The sequence below is a fragment of the Eptatretus burgeri genome, unplaced genomic scaffold (genome assembly GCF_056783735.1).
Source record: "Eptatretus burgeri isolate ZD-2024b unplaced genomic scaffold, Ebu_testis_v1 Ebu_testis_scaffold_3185, whole genome shotgun sequence".
Taxonomy (NCBI): Eukaryota; Metazoa; Chordata; class Myxini; order Myxiniformes; family Myxinidae; genus Eptatretus; species Eptatretus burgeri.
This window is the reverse complement of record NW_028225135.1, coordinates 113,384-134,609: the sequence shown is the minus strand read 5'-3', so window position 1 is coordinate 134,609 and position 21,226 is coordinate 113,384. Positions and strand designations below refer to the sequence as shown.

General features: G+C 48.0%; 1 protein-coding gene across 2 annotated transcripts in view; it reads left to right on the top strand.

Moving 5' to 3' along the window:
- Positions 1–20,287, top strand: part of LOC147006339 (cell adhesion molecule 3-like) — a 31,110-nt gene extending 10,823 nt beyond the window's left edge. Inside the window, exons 4-12 of one of the 2 annotated variants that reach the window (XM_085869018.1) lie at positions 2,833–2,988; positions 4,665–4,799; positions 4,910–5,059; positions 5,164–5,254; positions 7,819–7,994; positions 8,454–8,636; positions 9,060–9,161; positions 10,767–10,847; positions 19,722–20,287. In XM_085869018.1, the coding sequence (XP_085725144.1) occupies positions 2,833–2,988; positions 4,665–4,799; positions 4,910–5,059; positions 5,164–5,254; positions 7,819–7,994; positions 8,454–8,636; positions 9,060–9,161; positions 10,767–10,847; positions 19,722–20,032 (1,385 nt within the window). In that variant the 3' untranslated portion in view covers positions 20,033–20,287. The remainder of the gene's footprint in view (positions 1–2,832; positions 2,989–4,664; positions 4,800–4,909; positions 5,060–5,163; positions 5,255–7,818; positions 7,995–8,453; positions 8,637–9,059; positions 9,162–10,766; positions 10,848–19,721) is intronic. The other variant, XM_085869019.1, reaches the window with a different exon arrangement.
- The last annotated feature ends 939 nt before the right edge of the window (positions 20,288–21,226 follow it).

Below are 21,226 nucleotides of genomic sequence, written 5' to 3'. Positions count from 1 at the left end.
ATAGGCGGACGACACACAATCCCACAAGCTCTGCAGGACTACGTCCCAGGTGAGCTAAAAATATAACAGTAAATTAGCTTAGATGGTCCGGGAAACTCATCTTCGATGAACTTATATTTATTGATTTTTGAAAAAATATTTGTATACCTTGTCGAGGCATCGTATGAGAGCAAACACACAACGCACAGCAAAGGGGGGGGGGCATGAGACAAGAGGGGTGGGAGAGGGAAGGACAAAACAGTGGGGAACAGAGACATTAGGAGATCTGTGGAAGGGAGAGGGATGGGACATAGGGAATACAAGATGGACATTACAGGGACTTGCAGGAAGGAAAGCAGGGAATTTGAAGGAAGTAGGTTTGGGCTGGATTAACGGGGGAAGAAAAGATCGAGGATTTGGATGGGGGACGATAAGAGGTGGTGGTGAACAACTGTTTTGAAGGCCTGGAGGGAAGAATGGGATTGAACAGAGTGAGCGAGTTTATTCCAAAGGCGGGGAAAAAGAGGAATGAAAGAGTGAAGGTGAGCAGTGATTTGGGTAGTTTTACCAGAGGTTGTTGTCGGACCTTGAGTGCCCTACGGAAATATGGTGGGGACAAATCGTAGTCAGAGCGGGGGGGGCGAGACCGGAGAGGAGACGGCAGAAGACAGGAAGACCACCGACTTGCCTGCGGTGAGAGAGTGAGAGACCCAAAGACAGCCTCATCGCGGGAGATGCCAATGGAGCGATGGCTGATCTGTCGTCCACGTGTGCCGGACCCCGTTTTTTGATTGCATCATTGAGTGTGTCCTCCTTTCGAGGGCATTTTAACCTGCTGTCCAATCTCCAAGCATCGGCGTGTTCACATTAAATATCTCAAAACACTTTACAAAACGAGGAGGCAAAAGCAACCCAATCTGAGCAGTAGGAATTTAGAATTTTGTCAGGGTATCAGCACACAGGGTCTAATCTTTGTGAAAGGTATTCTGGTATCTTTGGAGCCTTTTCCACCATAATGGGAAGACCAAGCCCTGTGTCGGTTTGACAAGTGAGTGTTACACGCCTGAAGGTCACCATCTAACTTCTGACTCAATGGGTCTGTGCAATACTGTTGCGGTCCGGGTATCGGCTGCGAGCACAACTGCTGGGTGGAGCAGTAGGGTCGACTCTACCGAACACCCGGAATCTCGAGCATACCTTTCGGAAAACTCCGAGGGTACAGGTCCCTTGCCGGACCGTGAATCGTCAATAATTCCACCACGTGGTACAGGATTATTTGCCAATCTAGAAAATACCTGGAGCTCCACGTAGCGAGTTACCGAGTATTCACACCCTCGACGGCCCTCGTACAAGTCCGGCCGTTATCGTGCCCGACCCATTCGCAACCCTTCACGGATGGTTGCCGATGTTCCGTCTGTCCAAATGTACATTGACAGCGGCAACAGCCTTTGTAATTCGCCAACACGTGTCATGCTAAGCCAATGGAAGGAACGCAGTAACAAACTGATACATTTAACAAATGTATTATTTATAATGGGGAAAGGGGAAAGCACGAAAGAAGCAGAGTTATCACGACTAATGAGATGTAAGTATGTTCAGCAAAGAGCACTTATACAATTCCTACTTACAGACAGGACCACAAATACACACACACACACACACACAAGAACCGGTGGCCACAGCCTTTATTGAGGCCTCCAGCCCAGAGGGAAAGGCGAGCTGAAGACCAGAGCCTACACTCAGACCTGTCCACCTCGTGCGGGTACGTTGAGGTGGCGGTACTCGAACCTGTAGCAGCCCAGGCGTCCACACGACCGGGCTCCCGGCGAACGGAGGCTGGCAGGGCGAAGTCTGGCAAGACGAAACACTGGCTTTCCAAAAGAAGAACCATCACCGGGGACCTGTCGCGTGTGAGGCGAATGTGATAACCACTCATGGTCAGGCGAACGTGATCACCACTCTTGGTCAGGCGAACGTGATCACCACTCGCATCAGGCGAACGTGATCACCACTCGCGTCCCAAGTTTCTCTATCCCAGAAAAATGGACCGGACCTTTATCCTTCCCCCTCCCTCAGCCGAACATCGGTGTCGTGGTCTATGTCTTCCCTCATTGGCTGGATTTGACGTGCAGAATGCGCTCATCGCCCTGTCATTGGCCAAAACGGGCGCTAAGGCCGTTGATTGGACCAGGGAGGGGGGGGGCATGACGGCCATCGCTGCGGACCACCCAACAAAAAGGCAGAGGAACATTATCCTGCGTGGGCTCCGCCCACCAAATATGCAGAGGAACATTGTCCTGCCTGGGCTCCGCCCACATACGTGCTGACACGCACGTAGGCAATGGCGTTGGTCAGAGCGAGGTGAAGGTGAGGGTGATGCTGGTGTTGTTGTAGACGATGTTGGTGGAGTAAAAATAAAAGAAAACCCTGACTATCAAAATAACTCACAGCGCATGTACATTTATTCTCCCATTAAACAAGGGACGGGGACCCTAACTAAACAACACATACTTACCGATATACTGTAACTGTTCTATAGGACCTGAATGTTGAGTGCAGTAAACTTTCAAATTCGTAACAATACATGACACCAAACCCTACTGTACCTTCAGAACAGCAGGATGATATTTTACTCTCATATCATATTCTGTTTGATATTCAAAGGAGACAAGATAACTTAAATACAAGTATGCTACCTATGGTTTATTGTGTTAAGCTGGAGGGCTAAAATTGGGAAAGGTGACTCGATTAAAGAAAGACCAGGAGAGAATAAAATGAGGGAGTTCAGGATCAGCCAAACTAAACAAGATGATGATTTTTTATGCCGTTAACCTCACCTCTTTAATCCCCCAGTGACAAGCGATCCACGAATCCAGTTGGTGTCATGGCAGCCACATCGATCCATCGTTTCAATCCAAAGGCTGAGAGAGGAGGATCGTGGGATTTACACCTGCACAGATTACGGGAGGGTAACTCCTCTCACCAATTATACACGTATCAATGTTTGGGGTATGAATGCCTGACAGAACACACACACACACACACACACACACACACACACACACACACACACACACACACACACACACACACACACACACACACACACACACACACACACACACACACACTTGTGCAGTATCGGCTATTCCTGAAATATAATATAATTAATGGGATTACTGTGAATGATGTTAACCTCAAAACACGGTTCCTTTACATAAAGTAACAACCCTAACCTCCAAGCAAATGAATGGTTTTTCCGACCGCATGGATCATCAGCTGAGGACGGTTCTTCCTCGAGGTTTCGATCCTTGTCCTCCAGCACCTCTCCAAACGGTTGGATCCACAACCTCGGTCACGGAACTACGTCAGGAGATTTCCGACATCAGTATATCCACGACCTAAGTTGCGTCCTGGCAGTCAGTCAACTCATCATTGTGACATCACCCATCAAACTTTACTCACTCGAGGATTTCATGTCTCATCACATCGTCACAACTCCCATCACACATTCTATAATATAATAATACATTAAATCATGCACATCTTACCTTAAATACAACATCTACACCAACAAACACGATCACACCACTCACCTCGGGATGAAACTGTTGTTCAAATATTTAAACGGTTATTTACAAAGGGGTTTTTTACCGGCTTTCTTGTCTCCGAGCAACCATTGACTCTGAGCAGCCACTGAAATGGGTTTAAATGGTTTCCATATGAACTTTTCTCGGGTATTACTTGGTTCCTCCAAAGAACACAAGGGAAGTACAGCACGCACATGAGATTTTTTGAATGTCCCTTCTTTTCTCTCGTCTGACATTTTCCACAAGCCATGTGGAAAGTTTGCCGCATGGCACATCCTGCGCTGCTGGACCTTTCCTCTGCCCCGGGAATTTTTCTCAAGAATAACAATTACGCTCCGAATTCTGTTTGAATTATAATCCGACACATTGTGTTCCTTCTGAAAAAATCTTTTTAAATTTTTTTATCTGGGTTTTTTTTGATTTTTTCTTTTTGAATGAAGTTCAGTTGGCTGCACCTGGATGGGTTTGAAGGTGGAGAAGTATCAGCATAATCCCGAATCCTATCCACGTTCCTCTTGATGACTTCATCTTTGCTTTTTTCTTGTTCCTTCTGATTACTCAGGGTCAAGTGTCTGATCAAAGCGGGATTGCATCGAAATTGGACGTCTTGGAAACCGATCATCACTGCCAGCAGTTATAAAGTGGCAATTCGAGTGATGTCTCTTATCTATGACGTAACACACCGGCAAACAAACACCACACAACATACACAAGCACCAAACCAAACAAGATCTTGGAAAGGGTCTGCTATCTCTGATTGCTCTTTTTGTTGTTTTATTGATGACTGAGTCCTGCACTGTATGTTTCTGATACAGGAGGCCTCGAGTGCTGACGTTCAGGTCCTTGAGGGATGACAATCAGCACATCGTTGCCTCGTTTACGAATGCACTTAATTGCTTGCTATTGTTGTGATGCTATTCCAAAATGACAATCTCTGTTGCTCCATCAAAATGTTTTTGTGTCTGAATCGCTGAACACATGGTTACCGTTTGGAAAACTCTTCCCTTGTTATTTGCTTTGCCCTTGTTTTCCCCACCAACCTTTCCTATGTTCAACATCTGCTCCAAACCCTTTCATCCTCGAACACTTGCATAGTCCCTGCAAGTCAGCCAGTCGTGAGTGGCCCTGAGAAGCCAATCGGGGAAAACGAATCGATCGAACTTTCGTGCACGAGCAATCTTGGCCGTCTATCTGGAATTATCTTTTGGCTGAAAGAAGGGCAGCTTCTTTGTAAGCTATTCGTTTCCGTGTTGGTTGATCTTGGATGTCGTTAGTTTCTGATGGTTGTCATGATGTCTCAGTTCCTTATTTTGGTTTTCACTTACTTGCTGTAACTCCAGCTGGGAAGACCCATCCCATTGACATGAAGGGCAATGTCAGAAACACTGTCAGATTCCTGGTTAATCGTCGGGATGATGGACGTCACGTGTCGTGTGTTGTGAGTCACCTGACTGGCACACTGTGGGCAAACTGGACTTTGCAAGTTGAGTGTAAGTGTGATGTATGACACCATGACTCATTCAGTTCAATACAGCTTGAACTGTTCAGTGTTATGAATGCAGAACCCTTCTTCTTCTTTTATTCCAATCTCCAGATCCTCCAGAGCTGGAGATCTCAAAGACATCCGGGAGCTCGTCTGTGGGAGAGGAGCTGAAGTATGAATGCAGAGCAAAGGGAAGGCCAAGGTTGGTGGGGAATTGATGATCACAGTCACAGTGTTTGTGTGGGTGGGTTTAGGAGGGAAGGACAAAGCAATAAAGGAGTTATGAACCGGACAAGAGGCATTCTGGGAAGATTCAGCCAATGATTGTGTTGTTAATTCAAGGATGAGTCAGACTCGGATTGGTAAGTAATAATCGTCATAAAGTTAAGTGGAACAAGGACAGAGATAAATGTGCAAAGTACTGTGGGAGGAAGTCTTGTGTCGTGTTTTGAGTGTGGGAGAAAATTGAAATACAACGAATATATGTATATGCCAGCGGGGTGTGCTCACACATTGTGTAAACATACGAACCGTGCTTCCACATTGTCTCGGGTCGCTCAGTTGCTTTTGATTTTTCAATTTTTTTCCCATTTACATGTGTTTATATTTTCATTTAGAGATGCTTTCCGAAGGTTCTGTGATTTTTTCCAGAGTACCGGCTTCGATGTCCGTCGGCACACAAAATTACCGTTCTTCTCCATTGTTTTGGGTTGCTCACCTGCATTTTTTCATTGATTTTCTATTTTTTCCTTTTTTTTTGAATACCTTGTCGAGGCTCGTGTGAGAGCAAACACACAACGCACAGCAAGGGGGGCATGAGACAAGAGGGGCGGAAGTGGGAAGGACAAAACAGTGAGGAACAGAGACATTAGGAGATCTATTGAAAGGAGAGGTGTGGGGCGGGGCACATGGGGTATACAAGATGGACATTACAGGGACTTTCAGGGAGGAAAGCAGGGAATTTGAAGGAGGTGGGGTTGGGTGGATGTATGGGGGTAGAAAAGATCGAGGATTTGGATGGGGGATGATAAGAGGTGGTGGGGATCAGGGCCCAGAATGCTACCTTGAGGAACTCCAGCCTGTACAGGAAGAGGGGATGAAAGAACTCCATTTAGGGCCATAGGCTCCTTGTCGAGGCTCGTGTGAGAGCAAACACACAGCAAGGGGGGCATGAGACAAGAGGGAAGGACAATACAGTGGAGAACAGAGACATTAGTAGATCTGTGGAAGGGAGAGGGATGGGTTGGGGAACATGGGGTATACAAGATGGACATTACAGGGACTATACAGGAGGTGTATAGATCGAAAGGATATAAGGAAGATGATTGATTTTTGATGTATTTTTGAAGAACAGGTAAGATTTGGGAATGGAAGGTTGGAGGAAGAAATCGTGACGGTAATGTCGAGAGGTCAGCTCAGAAGAATAAAGATGATGTGCCGGCAGGAGGAGATGAAGAGGAGATGAAGAAGAAGGATCGGGACTCGTGAATGGTAAGAAGAAGATAGTAGGTTTTTTTGCGGGGGGGGGTTTAAGACAAGAAACAGCGTGTTTAGTTGGGAAGGATGGGGGACGTTGGGAAAGTGGGGAAGTTAGGAATTGAAGGTAATGGGGAGAAAATACAAATTAACACGATCGTACACTGAGGGCAAGGATGGGTAGGCCTCAAGCAATCCAGTAAGACAAGGTTGACGAAAACTCACGAAATAGCACGATTTTTGAAACAAAACCGAACTAGGAACACACAGTTACATGTAGGTGAGAAAATTAACAGTTAAAACGGGACATATAATGACCAGAAACTTAACTTTAAGGTCGTCAGCAGAGAGCCCTGAAAGAGACCTGCCGATGCTCCAAACCCAGAACAGGAAGACAACAGAACCGGAATTATTTATTTTCATTCACTCATATTTTCATTAACGGATACTTTTCCACAGTTCTGTGATCTTTTCCAGTGTGCCGGCTTCGATGTCTGTTGGCACACAAAATTACCATGCTTCCTCATTGTTTTATGCCTGGTGTTGGCTTAATCGTTGGGGTGGCCAGCCTTGGATCCGAGTGTCCTGAGCTCAAATCCTGCTCAGCTGTTGAATTAATGCCAGGTGGGGTTAGCTCGGCATATCATCCGTCCGAGGTCGGCAAAATGAATGTCGGCATGCTGTTATCCTGTGTCGGAGTGGCGACTCGTCCATGATTGTGCTCAATAGCCAAGGAGACTGCTTCAGCAGCACCAATGCTCTGCACAGTGTGGTCCCATTCTCCTCCTCCATTGTTTTGGGTTGCTCACTTGCATTTTTTCATTTATTTTCTTAATTTATTTATATTTTCATTTCCGGATGCTTTCCGACAGTTCTGTGATTTTTTTTGATTTTTTTCCAGCAAACTGACTTTGATGTCCGTCGGCACACAAAATTACTGTGCTTCCCCATTGTCTTGGGTTGCGCACATGCATTTTTTTTTCATTCTTTTTTTTCATTTATTGTGCACCGGCTGTGATGTCCATCGGCACGCAAAATTTCAGCTTTCCACCTCACCTGGAAGGTACTGACCTTTAATATCAGTGAGCGAGTGAATCAGTGAGTAAGTCAGTGGTTAGAAAGAGTTTTATATGAAATATATATATATACATATTAAAAAAAAAAAAATATATATATATATATATATATATATATATATATATATATATATATATATATATACAGTTTGGAAAATATAAATATGTTCATAATTTTGTTCGACACGTATTCCACCCTTCACCCTCACCCAAGGCCATCTACCCCAGAGTGGTTTCATGATGAAAAATCTCTTTCCACTCGCCGTTCTTCAGGATTGTCCAACTCCCTGGTCTTGTCAAATCTCTCCTTGTCTGACACTGGGCTTTATGTCTGCATCTCTCGGAATAGACAGGGAGAAGCCAAAGCCACTCTGAACGTCTCTGTTTCTGGTAAGTTGGACGAGTGTTCGCCGATCGTGCGGGACGGACAGCTGGCTCTCTTAGACTGGAGATAATACCGCCCTGCCTCGAACCTTTATTTCGTTTCCCAAGTCTTTGAATGTGGTTGAAACAGCTCTTGCTTGTAAGCCTATCGAGGAGGGAAACGAAATACCAATGTAAAATAGATTTGAGTTTTAAAATTATCGATTCTCCATTTCTGATTGATGAGGTTTTCAAGACGGTGGGTTCGATTATACTCGGTTCATCGGTCAATTTCTGTGTCCACGGAGGAACGTGAATGTCGGTGTGCTCGAACACTGATTTAGCACCATGTTGATCGTTCGTTATATTCCATGATGAGGAGTGCACACAAGGGAGAGACTGTTTGATGGGGAACTCTCATTCGATGGGGGAATCTCTGTGATTGTCGTTTCGTTTCCCTTTGTTTCCCCACTCGTGTACCTGCAGGATGCAGCTGCAACAAGCACTCAAGCACCTGCGAAATCGAGCAAGGATGGCACGGAATCACTGGCAATGTGAGTCGGTGCATCGGTTGCCAACACAATACGACCGGACGACACTGCCAGGTCTGTTCCCTGTTATTCTGCCGAGATTTCAACTACGAGATGAGTCATCAGAACGCCTGCAAGCGTGAGTACTTGAGTGATGGGGGGTCTGCACGGTAACAAGGGGGAGTGCAGGATCGGGTCGGAATTAGGGATCGATATGAAGTCCAAGTTCGGACATGTTGCTTCCATTAAATATATTTATAGACTGTGTGTGAGGGAGGGAGGGAGTGGAGGAGGGAGTTCATCAGTCCGTTCAGGACGTCAAGCAGGGTGTCGTTTCAGCGAGCATTCACTGGTCGGTATAAAATGTCCCACTGTGCCCTTTTAAAAAGAGTAGGCCAGTGTGTACAGGCATCTTTGCCAAATTTCAAATTATTGCCTCATTGGCAGAGCCACAGCTCCCAGGAGTGACAGAACCAACAGGGTGACCTCGTAGAATGAATTCAGGTCGATTGTGCATTTGTTTGAATACCGAAGAGGGTGTTTCCTCCGTGTTCCTCGGCAGCTTGTGACTGCAGTGTGATCGGATCGAGATCCGATATGAAAAACCTACACATTCTGCTTGCTGATCCTCTGGGCCACAAGTCAATGAGGAACAGCATTCGTGGTGGGTTCTTCACTTCACTATTAAAGTCATCATCATCATCATCATCATCATCATCATCATCATCATCATCATCATCATCATCATCACCACCACCATTATTATTATTGTCGTGTTCACGCCAATTAAGACCAACGCTGCACGGATGCACCAAACTGGCTTTCTCTCCCCTGGACTGCGCTCGAACAATGGTGGCTTTGTGCGCACGGGAATCGCAAGAAACACACGAGGATCTTAATTATTTTACAACCAACGGGTTTATTCCCCGAGAAAATGACAAAATAACCAGGGGATGGTGATCGCGATGGTGGAGACGACGGCAGTTTGAGGTGAGAAAGAAAGGTGGGATAGAGAATCCATCCACACTAATTAATGTCAGTGTGTGTGTGTGTGTGTGTGTGTGTGTGTGTGTGTGTGTGTGTGTGTGTGTGTGTGTGTGTGTGTGTGTGTGTGTATGTGCGTCTCTGCATATCTCCAAAACCATGAAACCTCGCAGTCTGAAACTTTGCATGCATACAAAGGGAGCTCCAAGGGAGGGCAGGAGTGAAAATTGGGTGTTTGGGTTCATTAAAACACCCCTTTTGAAGTTAATGAACAGCCATATTTAATTATATCCTTCATCAGGCGATCCTTGGCCGCCTCGCTCTCTGGGGTCTTTTTTTACATTTTTGTTTTATTTTTGTGTCCACTGTCAAGTCTCATATGAGAGCGAACACACGGAACGTGCAATAAGGGGAACAGGGAAGACAAGAGGGGCAGCAGGAGGGAAGCACAAAACAGTGGGGAAAAGAGACATGAGATCTGTGGAAGGGAGAGGGATGGGGTGGGGTACACGGGAAACAAGATGGACACTACAGGGACTTTCAGGAAGGAAAGCAAGGAGAATGAAGGAGGTTGGTTTTGGGTGGATTAATGGGGGTAGAATAGATCGAGGTTTTGTATGGGGGGAGAGATGGTGGTGAACAGCTGTTTTGAAGACCTGGAGGGAAGCTGCGCCCTCCTAAAAACTGCGCCCTCCCGGGTAAACAAAAACTCCAGCCCTCTGGATGCCCTCAAAACTCTGCCCGTCGATAGGCGACAAAAAGCTCCACTCCTTTCGGGAGGCGACCCAAGCTCTGCCCTTCTCTGTCTTCACTTCGGCCTCAATTCAGGCACCTCATCCGGTGGGACATACATGAGGTTTTACCGACAATTTTTTTAACCTTAATCTCCAACTAATTATTACAACGCACCATCCTCCACATGGTGCACATTCAAACAAGACAATCCTAAAGCTAACATTCCCCTCCTTAATGACATCCTTTCGGGCTAACTACTCGTACACAGATCATACTACTACATCTTCTCTATCTGCTTCAAGGTATATTCTACCCTTACCCCCAACCCCGACAAATGTAACATTATCAGCCTCATCACCATCATTGCCATGATCCTCATCATCTCCATCACCCTCATCTTCATCATCTCCATCACCATCACAATATCTGGATTATTAAAAATGAATATTGTGACAGCCATAATTCCGATGGACCTTCCCTCCTCTATTCCATGCTTGGTTCCCAATTGGATCTCAGCTCCACTAATACATGTGTGTTTGCCTTCGTGTAGTATTCTGTAGGGATTACTGCAAGCCACAGGTTTCCCTCAGGAGGTGGAACTTCGCAAAGTTGCTGTACAAGAGAGAATTCGGTAAGTTTCGGGTCGTTTTACCATGATAAGTTGAACTCGACGACGTGTTCTTCTCACCCAATATTCAGTCTGTCCTCCTTTGGCCTCCTCTCCTCTGCACGCAAGTCAGGAAACATCACTCCCATCCACAACAAGGGTGCAAAAACAGACCCTACCAACCATAGACAAGTGAGCTTACCTTCAACAACAAAGTCATGAAATCCATCATTGCCTCTGATGTCAAGTATTTCCTGTTTTCAAACAACTTGTTCTCTGATCCTATTAGTTTTGATTCCGTTCCGGTTACTCAACTTTGGACATGCTTCTGCTCCTCTCGTGATGGTTGGAGAATGGACGCCCTCAATCTTAAAGAAGAGGTCAGGACTGTTTCCATGGACATATTGTTGTGGTGCTGGGTATCGGTGGTGAGCACAACCGCTGGGGGGGAGTAGTAGAGTCGGCTCCACCGAACACACCGGAATTTATGTCGTTACCCTCGGATAAGTCCGAAGGTACCGGTCCCTTACAGGACCATGAATTGCCAATAATTCGACCGCGTGGAGTAGGCTTAATTGCCAATTTCAATATACGTAAATAAACACGCAGTCTAACGACCGGGGAACCACACCCTCGGCAGGCCTCGAGCGGAATGAGCCGTAACCGTGCTCGAACCGTGCGTAACCCGAGCGGATGGTTACCGAGGTCCGTTGATCCAAATGCACAATTATGGCAGCAGCGGCCTTCCTAATCCCCAATACGCACCGCGGCAAACCAATGGTAGAAAGGACAAGGACGAGCTGGTACATTCAACAAGAGGGGAATTTATTAACAATAGTCGGGGGACGAGGGGAGCACGTAAGGGAAGAGTTATCCGAATAAGCAAGGCAAATAATGTACAACAAGAAGCACTTAACAATTCTACTTGACAAGACAGGCCCGCACACAGACACGCACACCCCCAAAAAAGAAATGGACCCCGCCGGGTCTTTATTCGGCTCTCCAGCCGAGGAGGATAGTTCGGCTGGGAGTCAGAATGGCTGGCTACCTGGCCGCGAGCGTGCGGCTGGTCGATCGCATTTTCGGAGCTTGGGTCGTCGAAGGGCCTGTGAGCTCCTTTGCGAACCACGTGGAGGGACCCGAACCCACACGGTCAGCATAACGCCAAGGAGAAGACCAGGGGTGAAGACCGGCGAGCACCAAGGAGCGCCCAGTAGGCCAGAACACCGGGAGTGGGTGGTCGACCAACAACACGAGCACCACATCAGGAACCACGAACTCCGATACTTCGACCAACCACGAGCACCACCAACACCAGCTCCGACACTTCCTTCTCCTCCGATCGCGCCGACAATTATCCCGCGCTTCTCCAGAGGGGAGGAGCGACCCGCTCTCCCTCACTGGAAGGTTTTGGCGCGCAAATGCGCTCGTCGCCTCTGTGACTGGCCAAAAGGGGCGCCAAGTCCGTTGATTGGTCCGCGCGTGGTGACATCACGGCGGACCGCCCCTCAAAACAGTGAAGGAGTCCCATTGGCCGAACGACGGCAAACTCGCTCGCATCTCCCTGATTGGTCGAGAGCCGCCGTAAGGTCCCTCCTTGAACTCCTCCCACCACGGCCAACGGCGTCAGGATGGAGCGAGGCGAAGGTGTGTTGTTGTTGTAGATATAAGAAAAATCCTTACTCGAAAATAACTCCGCAGCGCACGTACAATTAATCACCCATTAAACAAAGGGACGGAACTCTGACATGAAACACATACCGATATAACTGCTCTGTGGGACCTGAATGTTGTGTGCTCATGGTTTCCATATTCCATATTTCTCTGGCATTGGACAGTCTTGCATCCTGCTTTGCTTGCCAGCGCTGCCTGTGGCATCGAAGGATTGTGCACTTCCTCATGTCATGCTGTCAAGGTGTTGCCGTCAATGGAATTCTCTCCCAATGGAGGCTGGATTTATCCAAGGCAGTGTTTGGATCCATTATTATTCGTCGTGTACATAAATGACCTCTCCGATAATTTTCAAAACCTCTTTTGCACATTGTATCGTACATTACCCCATCCTTCTTCCAGGTCGACAACAGCTGCGTCACTCACTCTCTCTTCATCTGGAAATGATTCAGTTCTTATGTGATTAATTTGATTCACATGTCCTTAAATCCTGACAAACCTCGCAGGTGTTGTTGTTATTTTTCTGGAAGTTTCATCATCTTCTGGAAGCGCGGCTCTGCCACAGTGCCCCTGATACCAGAAAGGTCAGGTCAGGTATGGGAACATGCGCCAGAGCAGCGCGTCGCTGCGTCCACTTTCCACCGGTACTCCAGGGGCCTCCGTCTGGCCATCCCCCAGGCAGATGCCTGGCCCATCCCAATCTCGTTGAGATGCCGATCAACCTGCTGCAACCATGAGGCACATAGTCCAAGTCTCATATCCATAGAGCAAGACTGGAAGCACCAAGGACCTGAAGACTTTATCAAGGACTGAAGACCAAGGACTTTCGTCCTCCCGCACAGGCACCGGCAGCGCCACACCCCATTATCCAGTGAATCCATGACTCCCCAGGCCCGACCCAGACGTCTATTGACCTCTGACTCACAGCCAGCAGAGACATGAATATCTGCCGAGGTAAGTGCATCTCTCCACGACCTCAACATCCTCACCACAAGCAGACACAGACAGGACAGCAGCATCCAAGATGTCATTGAAAGCCTGGATCTCAGTTTTGACCCAGGAAACCCGTAATCCCAGCGGCTCTGACTCCTCTTTCAGCACCTCGAGGGCCCCAAAAGGATATCTAAAGTATCCGCAGAGATGACCGTCATCTGCGAAATCAAGGTCAAAGATCTTGACATTCTAAACGATGCACCGCAGCTTCATCTCTCCAAAATCCTCCCTATAATCCAGTCCATACAAGTGCTGAAAAGTGTGGGGGCCAGTACACACCCCTGACGAACTCCAGTAACAACTGGAAATAAGTCAGAGATGGTACCACCACACTTCACAGCACTCTCAGTACCAGAGTAGAGTTCAGACATCAGATCGATCAGTTTTGGTGGCACCCCACGAAGACCAAGAATCCTCCAGAGGACATCCCGATTCACTGAATCGAACGCTTTACAGAGATCAACACAAGCTGCAAGCAGCTCCTGCTGAAACACTCGTCTGTGTTCGGTGAGGACATGAAGCGCAAGAATACGGTCAATCGTTGACCTCTTTGGTGTAATGTCTGACTGCTCTGGACGCTGGTGCTCAAGCAGATGGTGGCGAACCCCATCAAGAATTATCCGAGCAAAGGACCTTGCAAGACACTGAGAGCAGCGTCACCCCTCGGTAGTTGTTGCAGTTTTGGTGATCACCCTTCCCTTTCCGGAGAGGGACAACAAGGCCTCTCTTCCAGTCAGTTGGGATGATGCCTGTGTTCCAGGCAGAGCACAGAACTGCATTCAACGACCCGAGTGCAGCATTTCCTCCAGCCTTGAGAAGTTCAGCATGGATGCCACAGATCCCTGGAGCTTTACCCCATTTCAACCGGTTCACCGCAGCCCGTGTTTCCACAAGCGAAGGTGGAGGGTCAGCAACAGGGATTGTAACACCCTTGACGTCCAACTCGACAGCTGGTGGATCAGCCTGGTACAACCGCTCAAAGTAACCGGCCCAGCGGGCCTTCACTTCGGACTCCTCTGTCAAGACCCTACCACTCTCTGCTCTCACTGCAGTAAACCGAAGGATTGGCTTGGAAGAATGCAATACGCGAATTCCCCTGCAAGCAGGATGAGAATCACTTGACCACAGGTGATGCTCTTCCCCCTGACATATTCCTCGCACATAGTCCTCCTTGTCCACCCTTAGCGCACGTACAGTTTTACGCCTCAGCTCCCTGAACAGCTCAGGTCTGCCATTCAGCCTGGCCCTGCGACTCTGGTCAATGGTATCCAGTGTCCCTTGAGAGACAAAATTCTTTTTTGCCCGACGGTGAGTTCCAAGACATTCATCGGCATCATCAAGGACGGTGGTCTTGAAGGCACTCCACAACTCTACAGGACCCCCCAAAGCACCCAGACACCCCAAATGTCCACTTAGCCTGTTCGCAAACTCCTCAGCTACCCTCTCATCCTTGAGCTTTCCAACATCCAGCCAAAGCTGGGATGCTATCATTCTGGATTTAAGGTGGAACTTCAGAGTTGTTACAACAAGCCGGTGGTCAGTATTGAGGAACTGAACACTCCGGTAGACCCTACAGTTCTGGATCATCCTCCAGCGACCATCAACGATTACATGGTCAATCTCCTTTGCCACACCACCAGGGTTGGAATACCAAGTCCAGCGATGAGCTTGTGGGCGCTGACACCATGAACCGGCCACCCTAAGTCCATGACTTCTTGCAAAGTTAAGGAACTTAGTGCTATTCTGGTTCACAGTTCCAGACCCATGGGGACCAACACATGTCTCATAACCATCCCAATCAGTTCCAGTCGATGCATTGAAATCCCCCAAGACCAGAAGTGAATCTCGTCTGGGGCACCGATCAACCACAGACTTGAGCGTGGCGGAGAATGTGTCCTATACGGTGAGGTCACTCGCCTCAGTCGGAGCATAAACAGAGACCAGGGAAATGACACCTAAGGAGTGACGAATCCTCAATCTCATAATACGCTCGTTGACCGGTGTTACCTCAATGATCATTGGAGTCAGCTTATTGGACACAGCTGCAGTAACTGCTTGGGCATGGTAACCATCAGAACGACCAGACCAATAGTAGGTGTAATGACCCACCATTATCTCACCGCAATCCGGTCTCCGAACCTTAGAGAGTGCTGCAATACCGATGTCCAAGCACTTGAGCTCAGATGATAACAGACAGGTGATCATCCTCTCTTTGGTAAAAGACATTGCAGGCACTCACCCGAAGGGACCGCCTCAGTTTAACCCAAGGAGACCACCATCTGGTAGATGACACCTCAGCACCACTCCGACACACTCTCCCGCAATCTGACCCGGGAATGTTACCCCGTGGTTTCCCTCCACGTTTCAACCAAAGGTTGCGGGTCCCGAAGGCTTTGCCCCAATCCCGTCATCTGGTGAGCTGCCCTTCGAAGGGAAGCAACACAGGAGGTACTCCCACGGATTGGGTTTTCAGATTTCTTTGCGTTTTTGTGTTTTGCGGAATGAAGGGTTTTACTGTGGCCGGAGTGCAAATCCTGCCACCAACCTCCTATTAAGAAGTAACCCAACTGGAGGAGGACGTCCGCAGACACAGTTGGGCAAGAGATATGGATGGCCGTTGGCTCACAAGGAGCTCCTCCGCCCTTTGACAGGTTTTGTTTTTAATCCTGCTGGGTGTCCATATCCAAACACCCTCCTCACCAAAACTCTTGGTGGGGGAGACGGTTTAGTCGCCGACAACCCGACCATGGAACAGGTTCGTACAGGTTTACCTGATACCTGACACAAGTCACAGATCTAATCTGGCCTGACCTGACATAAGTTGATGCCAGTAAGATGACCTGACCAGTACCAGTAAGTTGATACTAATTTTTCCGACCGCTCATAATCGCAGGCGAAGTCAACCTTCCTGGTGTTGTTTCAACGGCCCAACAGGGGCTCAAACTCAAGACCCTGAAGACCTCAAGACAGTCCCCATAACCTTTAGCCAACACCAGGCAACCCACACGGTCTCAACCTCTCACTCTGGAATGATCGTCAAACGAACCCAACTGTCTTATTTCCTTGATCATATTTCCCCAGAGAGCATATTTTCCCCTGGATAATTTTGTTCATTGGTAAAATGAACAAAAGAGCAGAAACCCTTGGTAAAAATACCACGACAGAAAATCCTCAGCATGTTATGATATAGAAAGGAGAGAAGGGAAGATCGGACACCCTCCCCCAGGAGAAGCAAAGTTCACTCCGACATTGGACACTGTTGCTCAGCACATTAACGGGGTGTGGAGACTGTGGGACCCGAACAGTCGACCCAGTGTGGGTAATTTGAGTGCAGTCGCACTCCCTCTCACCCCCTGAAAAGCAAAGTTTGCATTCTTAGTGATGTGGATGTTGACAACGACAACGATTGGAAAATTGAAGAGTGGTTTGCACCGTGGGAGGACATCCTGCGTCTGACTGCGGAGTTAACCAGGGGTGGCGACGTCCGGGAAAAAGCCTTGAACTCCATTAGGATGGACCCCTCTCGACGCCTTGACATATTATTATTCAGACCGATGTATTAGTCAGAAAAAAAATTCACACGGGAACTTGCAGTATGGGTCAGGGGGAAGATTGTGGTCGAATAAACAGACATTTGGTGGGATAAACTTAATACACATTGCTCGACACTATTTCATGAATCCGATCCACCTACAAGGCCTTCATCTGCAGCTTGATGGGAAGACTCGTCTCCCTTACGGACTTGCCCTCCTGCCTCGCACCTTGCTCAGCTTCACGCCATGGAAACCAAGGTCTTCAAGATCATTGATACTTCCAAAATCCAGAATCACTGCTCACTTCCACTTTTCTGTTCCTTTCTTCCTGCCTGTGGAACCAATTTCCACGTTCTCTTCAATCCCATTCTTCCCTCCATGTGTTCAAGACAGCTGTTCACCACCATCTCAGATCATCCCCCATCCAAAACCATGATCTTTTCTTCCCTCGTTAACTCCACCCCCAAACCCACCTCCTTCCAATCTTCCAGTTTCTCCTTCCTGAGAGTTTGCTCTGTGTCCATCTTGTCTGCCCCATGCATCTTCCCGTACCCCTCATTCCTCCCCACAGCTATTATTTGTCGAAGTCTCCCTCAAATTTGTCCTTCAACCCTATTGTTGGTGTTTCTCCCCTCTCTCTACTGTTCCTTTAGTTCTGTTGTGTCCTGATCCGTTCAGTGTTCTCGTTACTTCCACGAGTCTGAACTCTTTCTTCAAAAAATATTAGTCATCACATCACACTTTTGCTAACATTCACGATGAAATAACTGTTCTAATAGGTTCCCATTTACCCCTTCGACCAGATCCGTAACAATATTTACACAGTCCTTGTGTTGAGACGATGAGAGTAGTTTACGCACCGTTTCAGTGGATGGAGTGTGTGAATCATTCACTGAATATATTGTGACGAATTCTGGACCGCCCGGCGTGCGATCAGCCACGTTACTCGAATGGCAGCCGCGTCGCCCACCGGACGGAAAATTCTGTCGTGACCCTCCCGGAACAACGCCGGGAGCTCGTCACGGGTGGGTCTTTCGACCTCACCACAATCGTGCCAATTGGCCACCCGCGCAGGATAGGGTTGTTCGCCAAATTCGACCTACCTAAGTACCTGCGCGAGTGGTTAACCGGGCGATCGTACCTCGCCGCAGGCCGGCCAAGGACACGAACCGCTTTTGCGGTCCGTTCCGTGCTTCAGGGATAACTGAGCGGTGTTATCGCCGACCTCGACGGATGTGATTCTGTTTACTGGGTGCTTACACCCGTCGACCAATTCCTTCCCTGATGCCAGATGGCACTTTCAATGGGGAAAGAGACGACGAACGGGATACATTTCATCCAAGTACATTTATTACAGCAAGCACATATATACAGTCATGCAATATACAGACGACAAGCAAACAGAAAGCAATACCACCGACTATAATTATTAGTAATTGACAGGCACTTACACAGGTCTACTTCAAGGGACATGGCGCCACAGCAGTCATACAAAAGCAACGAAAAACCCTCTCATAGGCAAGGAGGTAGACGGGGTTCGTAAACCTTTATGCCGTGGGCCGTGGGTGACCGAATAGGCCCGTGATATCGTGCTGGTTACCTGCCCTCTCGAGGGGCGACGGTCGGCGAGCCCTCTCCGGCACTCTCCTCTCGTGCGCGCCTCAAACCGGGACCACTGCTCGCAACCCTCACGACTTGGCGCCCAGAGGGAAAGACGAGTCTTCGACGATCCAGGGACCGACGAGTCCAAACACGACGATCCAGAGCCCGACGAATCCAAACATGACGATCCAGAGCCCGAAGAGTCCAAACACGACGTCCAGACAGGAGAGAGAGAGAATCCAACATGATGGAGAGAGAGAGAGAGAGAGAGAGAGAGAGAGAGAGAGAGAGAGAGAGAGAGAGAGAGAGAGAGAGAGAGAGAGAGAGAGAGAGAGAGAGAGAGGAGAGAGAGACAACGAGCCCAACACGATCATCCAGGCAGGAGAGAGAGAGAGAGAGAGAGAGAGAGAGAGAGAGAGAGAGAGAGAGAGAGAGAGAGAGAGAGAGAGAGAGAGAGAGAGAGAGAGAGAGAGAGAGAGAGAGAGAGAGAGAAAGATATTGTGTGAGAGAGAGAGAGAGAAAGATATTGTGTGAGAGAGAGAGAGAGAGAGAGAGAGAGAGAGAGAGAGAGAGAGAGAGAGAGAGAGAGAGAGAGAGAGAGAGTTGGCTCCGCCTCTCTAGCCCTTTCGAGAAGCTCCTTGAAAAGGGGCGTCTCCTCCTCACGGCCACCTCACACTCCGTATCCACCAATCGCCAGCGAGCTCTCGCAGCCTCTCCCGTCAGCCCCGGCGCCGCAAAAAAGGCGGGAAAACTCGCGCCGTTGTCGGCCTTTCACGGGGCCTTCGTTTGAAGTCTTCGGACGGTCCAAACTGATGATAAAACAGAAAAACGGCTATCTCAAAGAGTCGCAGTCCGATGAATCACACGAATTCCCTTTAAACAACGGTGGGGAACTATCTGCACATAAACTTAGCGTCATAACTGATCTCAGGACCCTTTATGGTGTATTGCAAATTTCCACAGCCGTAACAATATTATACTGTGTGAAAGGAATGGTTATCGGTTACGACATAGATATAATCAGCATTGATCTGCACAGCGCAAGGGCCGAAGGTAATGATGTCACCTTCGTCATTGCTACTTTTGTTCGTGTCTGCAGCGATACAGGTGGAGGTGTCTTCTGAGAATATTTACAGCGAGGGGACTCGTTACGAAGTTTTGCTGCTGGACGTGTTCAAGAGTGTTGGGGCAATGTTCCAACGTGGCAACGATGGCTATATTTTTTTGCGCACCTGGCAAATTACTTGCTCATGTCCCCCCCATTTGGATCCTGGAAGGAAGTACTTAATCATTGGAAACTTGGTCCACTCGACCTGTAACATACAAGAACTCGAGTATACAGTGGACCATCACACGGTCATTATGCCTTGGCAGGAAACTTGGCGGAATCACCTGGAAGGTTTCGCATGAGATGAAGAAAGGTTCCGACGTGGCATCGCCTGATCACGCGATTGGACAAGCCTCGAATAGTTTGTACTCATGGAGTTTGTGTTTGTTAGTTGTTCTCGAAACAAATAGTTTGTAGTTGATATGAAAGCAAGCAATAAGTTAGGGTTAGGGTTCGTAGTTGTGCTTTGTACTGGTAGTTGTGAAGGAAATATTTCAGTGCTTCAAATGAAGATTGTGTGAAGCAAATGAAGCAAAATTCATAAAGTTTCAAGTCTTTGTGTTTGTTTGTTTGTTTGTTTGTTTGTTCATCTTTCACGGCCGAACCGTTGTCGCACCTTGATGCCCCAAATTTTGAGTGTGAGAACTTCAGAATCAGGGCAAGGTTTCAAGCTGTCCCTCCCACAAAATCTCCACACCCACACACCCCAAAAGGAAATTATCTCTATGTTTGTGTTGGTCTGAAAATCATGGAAACAAAATGGCTGGGCCAATATCCAGCAGATTCTGCAAACATGCGGGGTGTACCCAGGGTCTAGTCATGGGCATCACTCACCCTCTGCCCCACAAAGTAATTCTCTCTATGTACGTGTGTTTGTGCATCTGAAAATCAAGAAACTGACCTCAAACAAGGAAACGGGGCCATTTGGCCCTTCGTTACCGTGGTGTACTCTCGGGTTAATTTTTGCTGCAGCTTTCAACATCAATCTTCCTGATGGTTTACTGAAGTCTAAACAACCCGATATTGAGCAGGTGACCCAGCTTGGGTGGGGTACTCAGGGCTGCTTCGGAAAAACAAAACTATGTCTTGTGTTCCAGCTCCTGTTGTGTATTGAAAATGTTGAGATCTTGTAAATACTTCCCGTGTTTGTTTGTGCGTTTGCACGTTCCTCGTTCACAGCCGAACTGTAGCACCTCGAGGGCCCAAATTTTGAGTGTCGGCACTTTCAAATCTCGACAAGGTTTTAAGCTCCCACATTTTGGCCTTGAAAGTCCGTTTTGGAGCCACCAAAGGCAAATAATGTGGAAATTCGGATGTGGTGGGTCAAGCAGTGCTGCTGCCGGCCCCCAGGCAAAAGGTAACCACCATGAGACCAAGAAGTCCATGGCTTTTCAATGTCCAACACGTCCCGAAATCACCGCCGGGAAAAGCTCACCTGGCTGGGCAGTGCTGGGTTTTTCCCCAGCCCCCCCCCCCCACCCAGGCAGTGCCTTGAA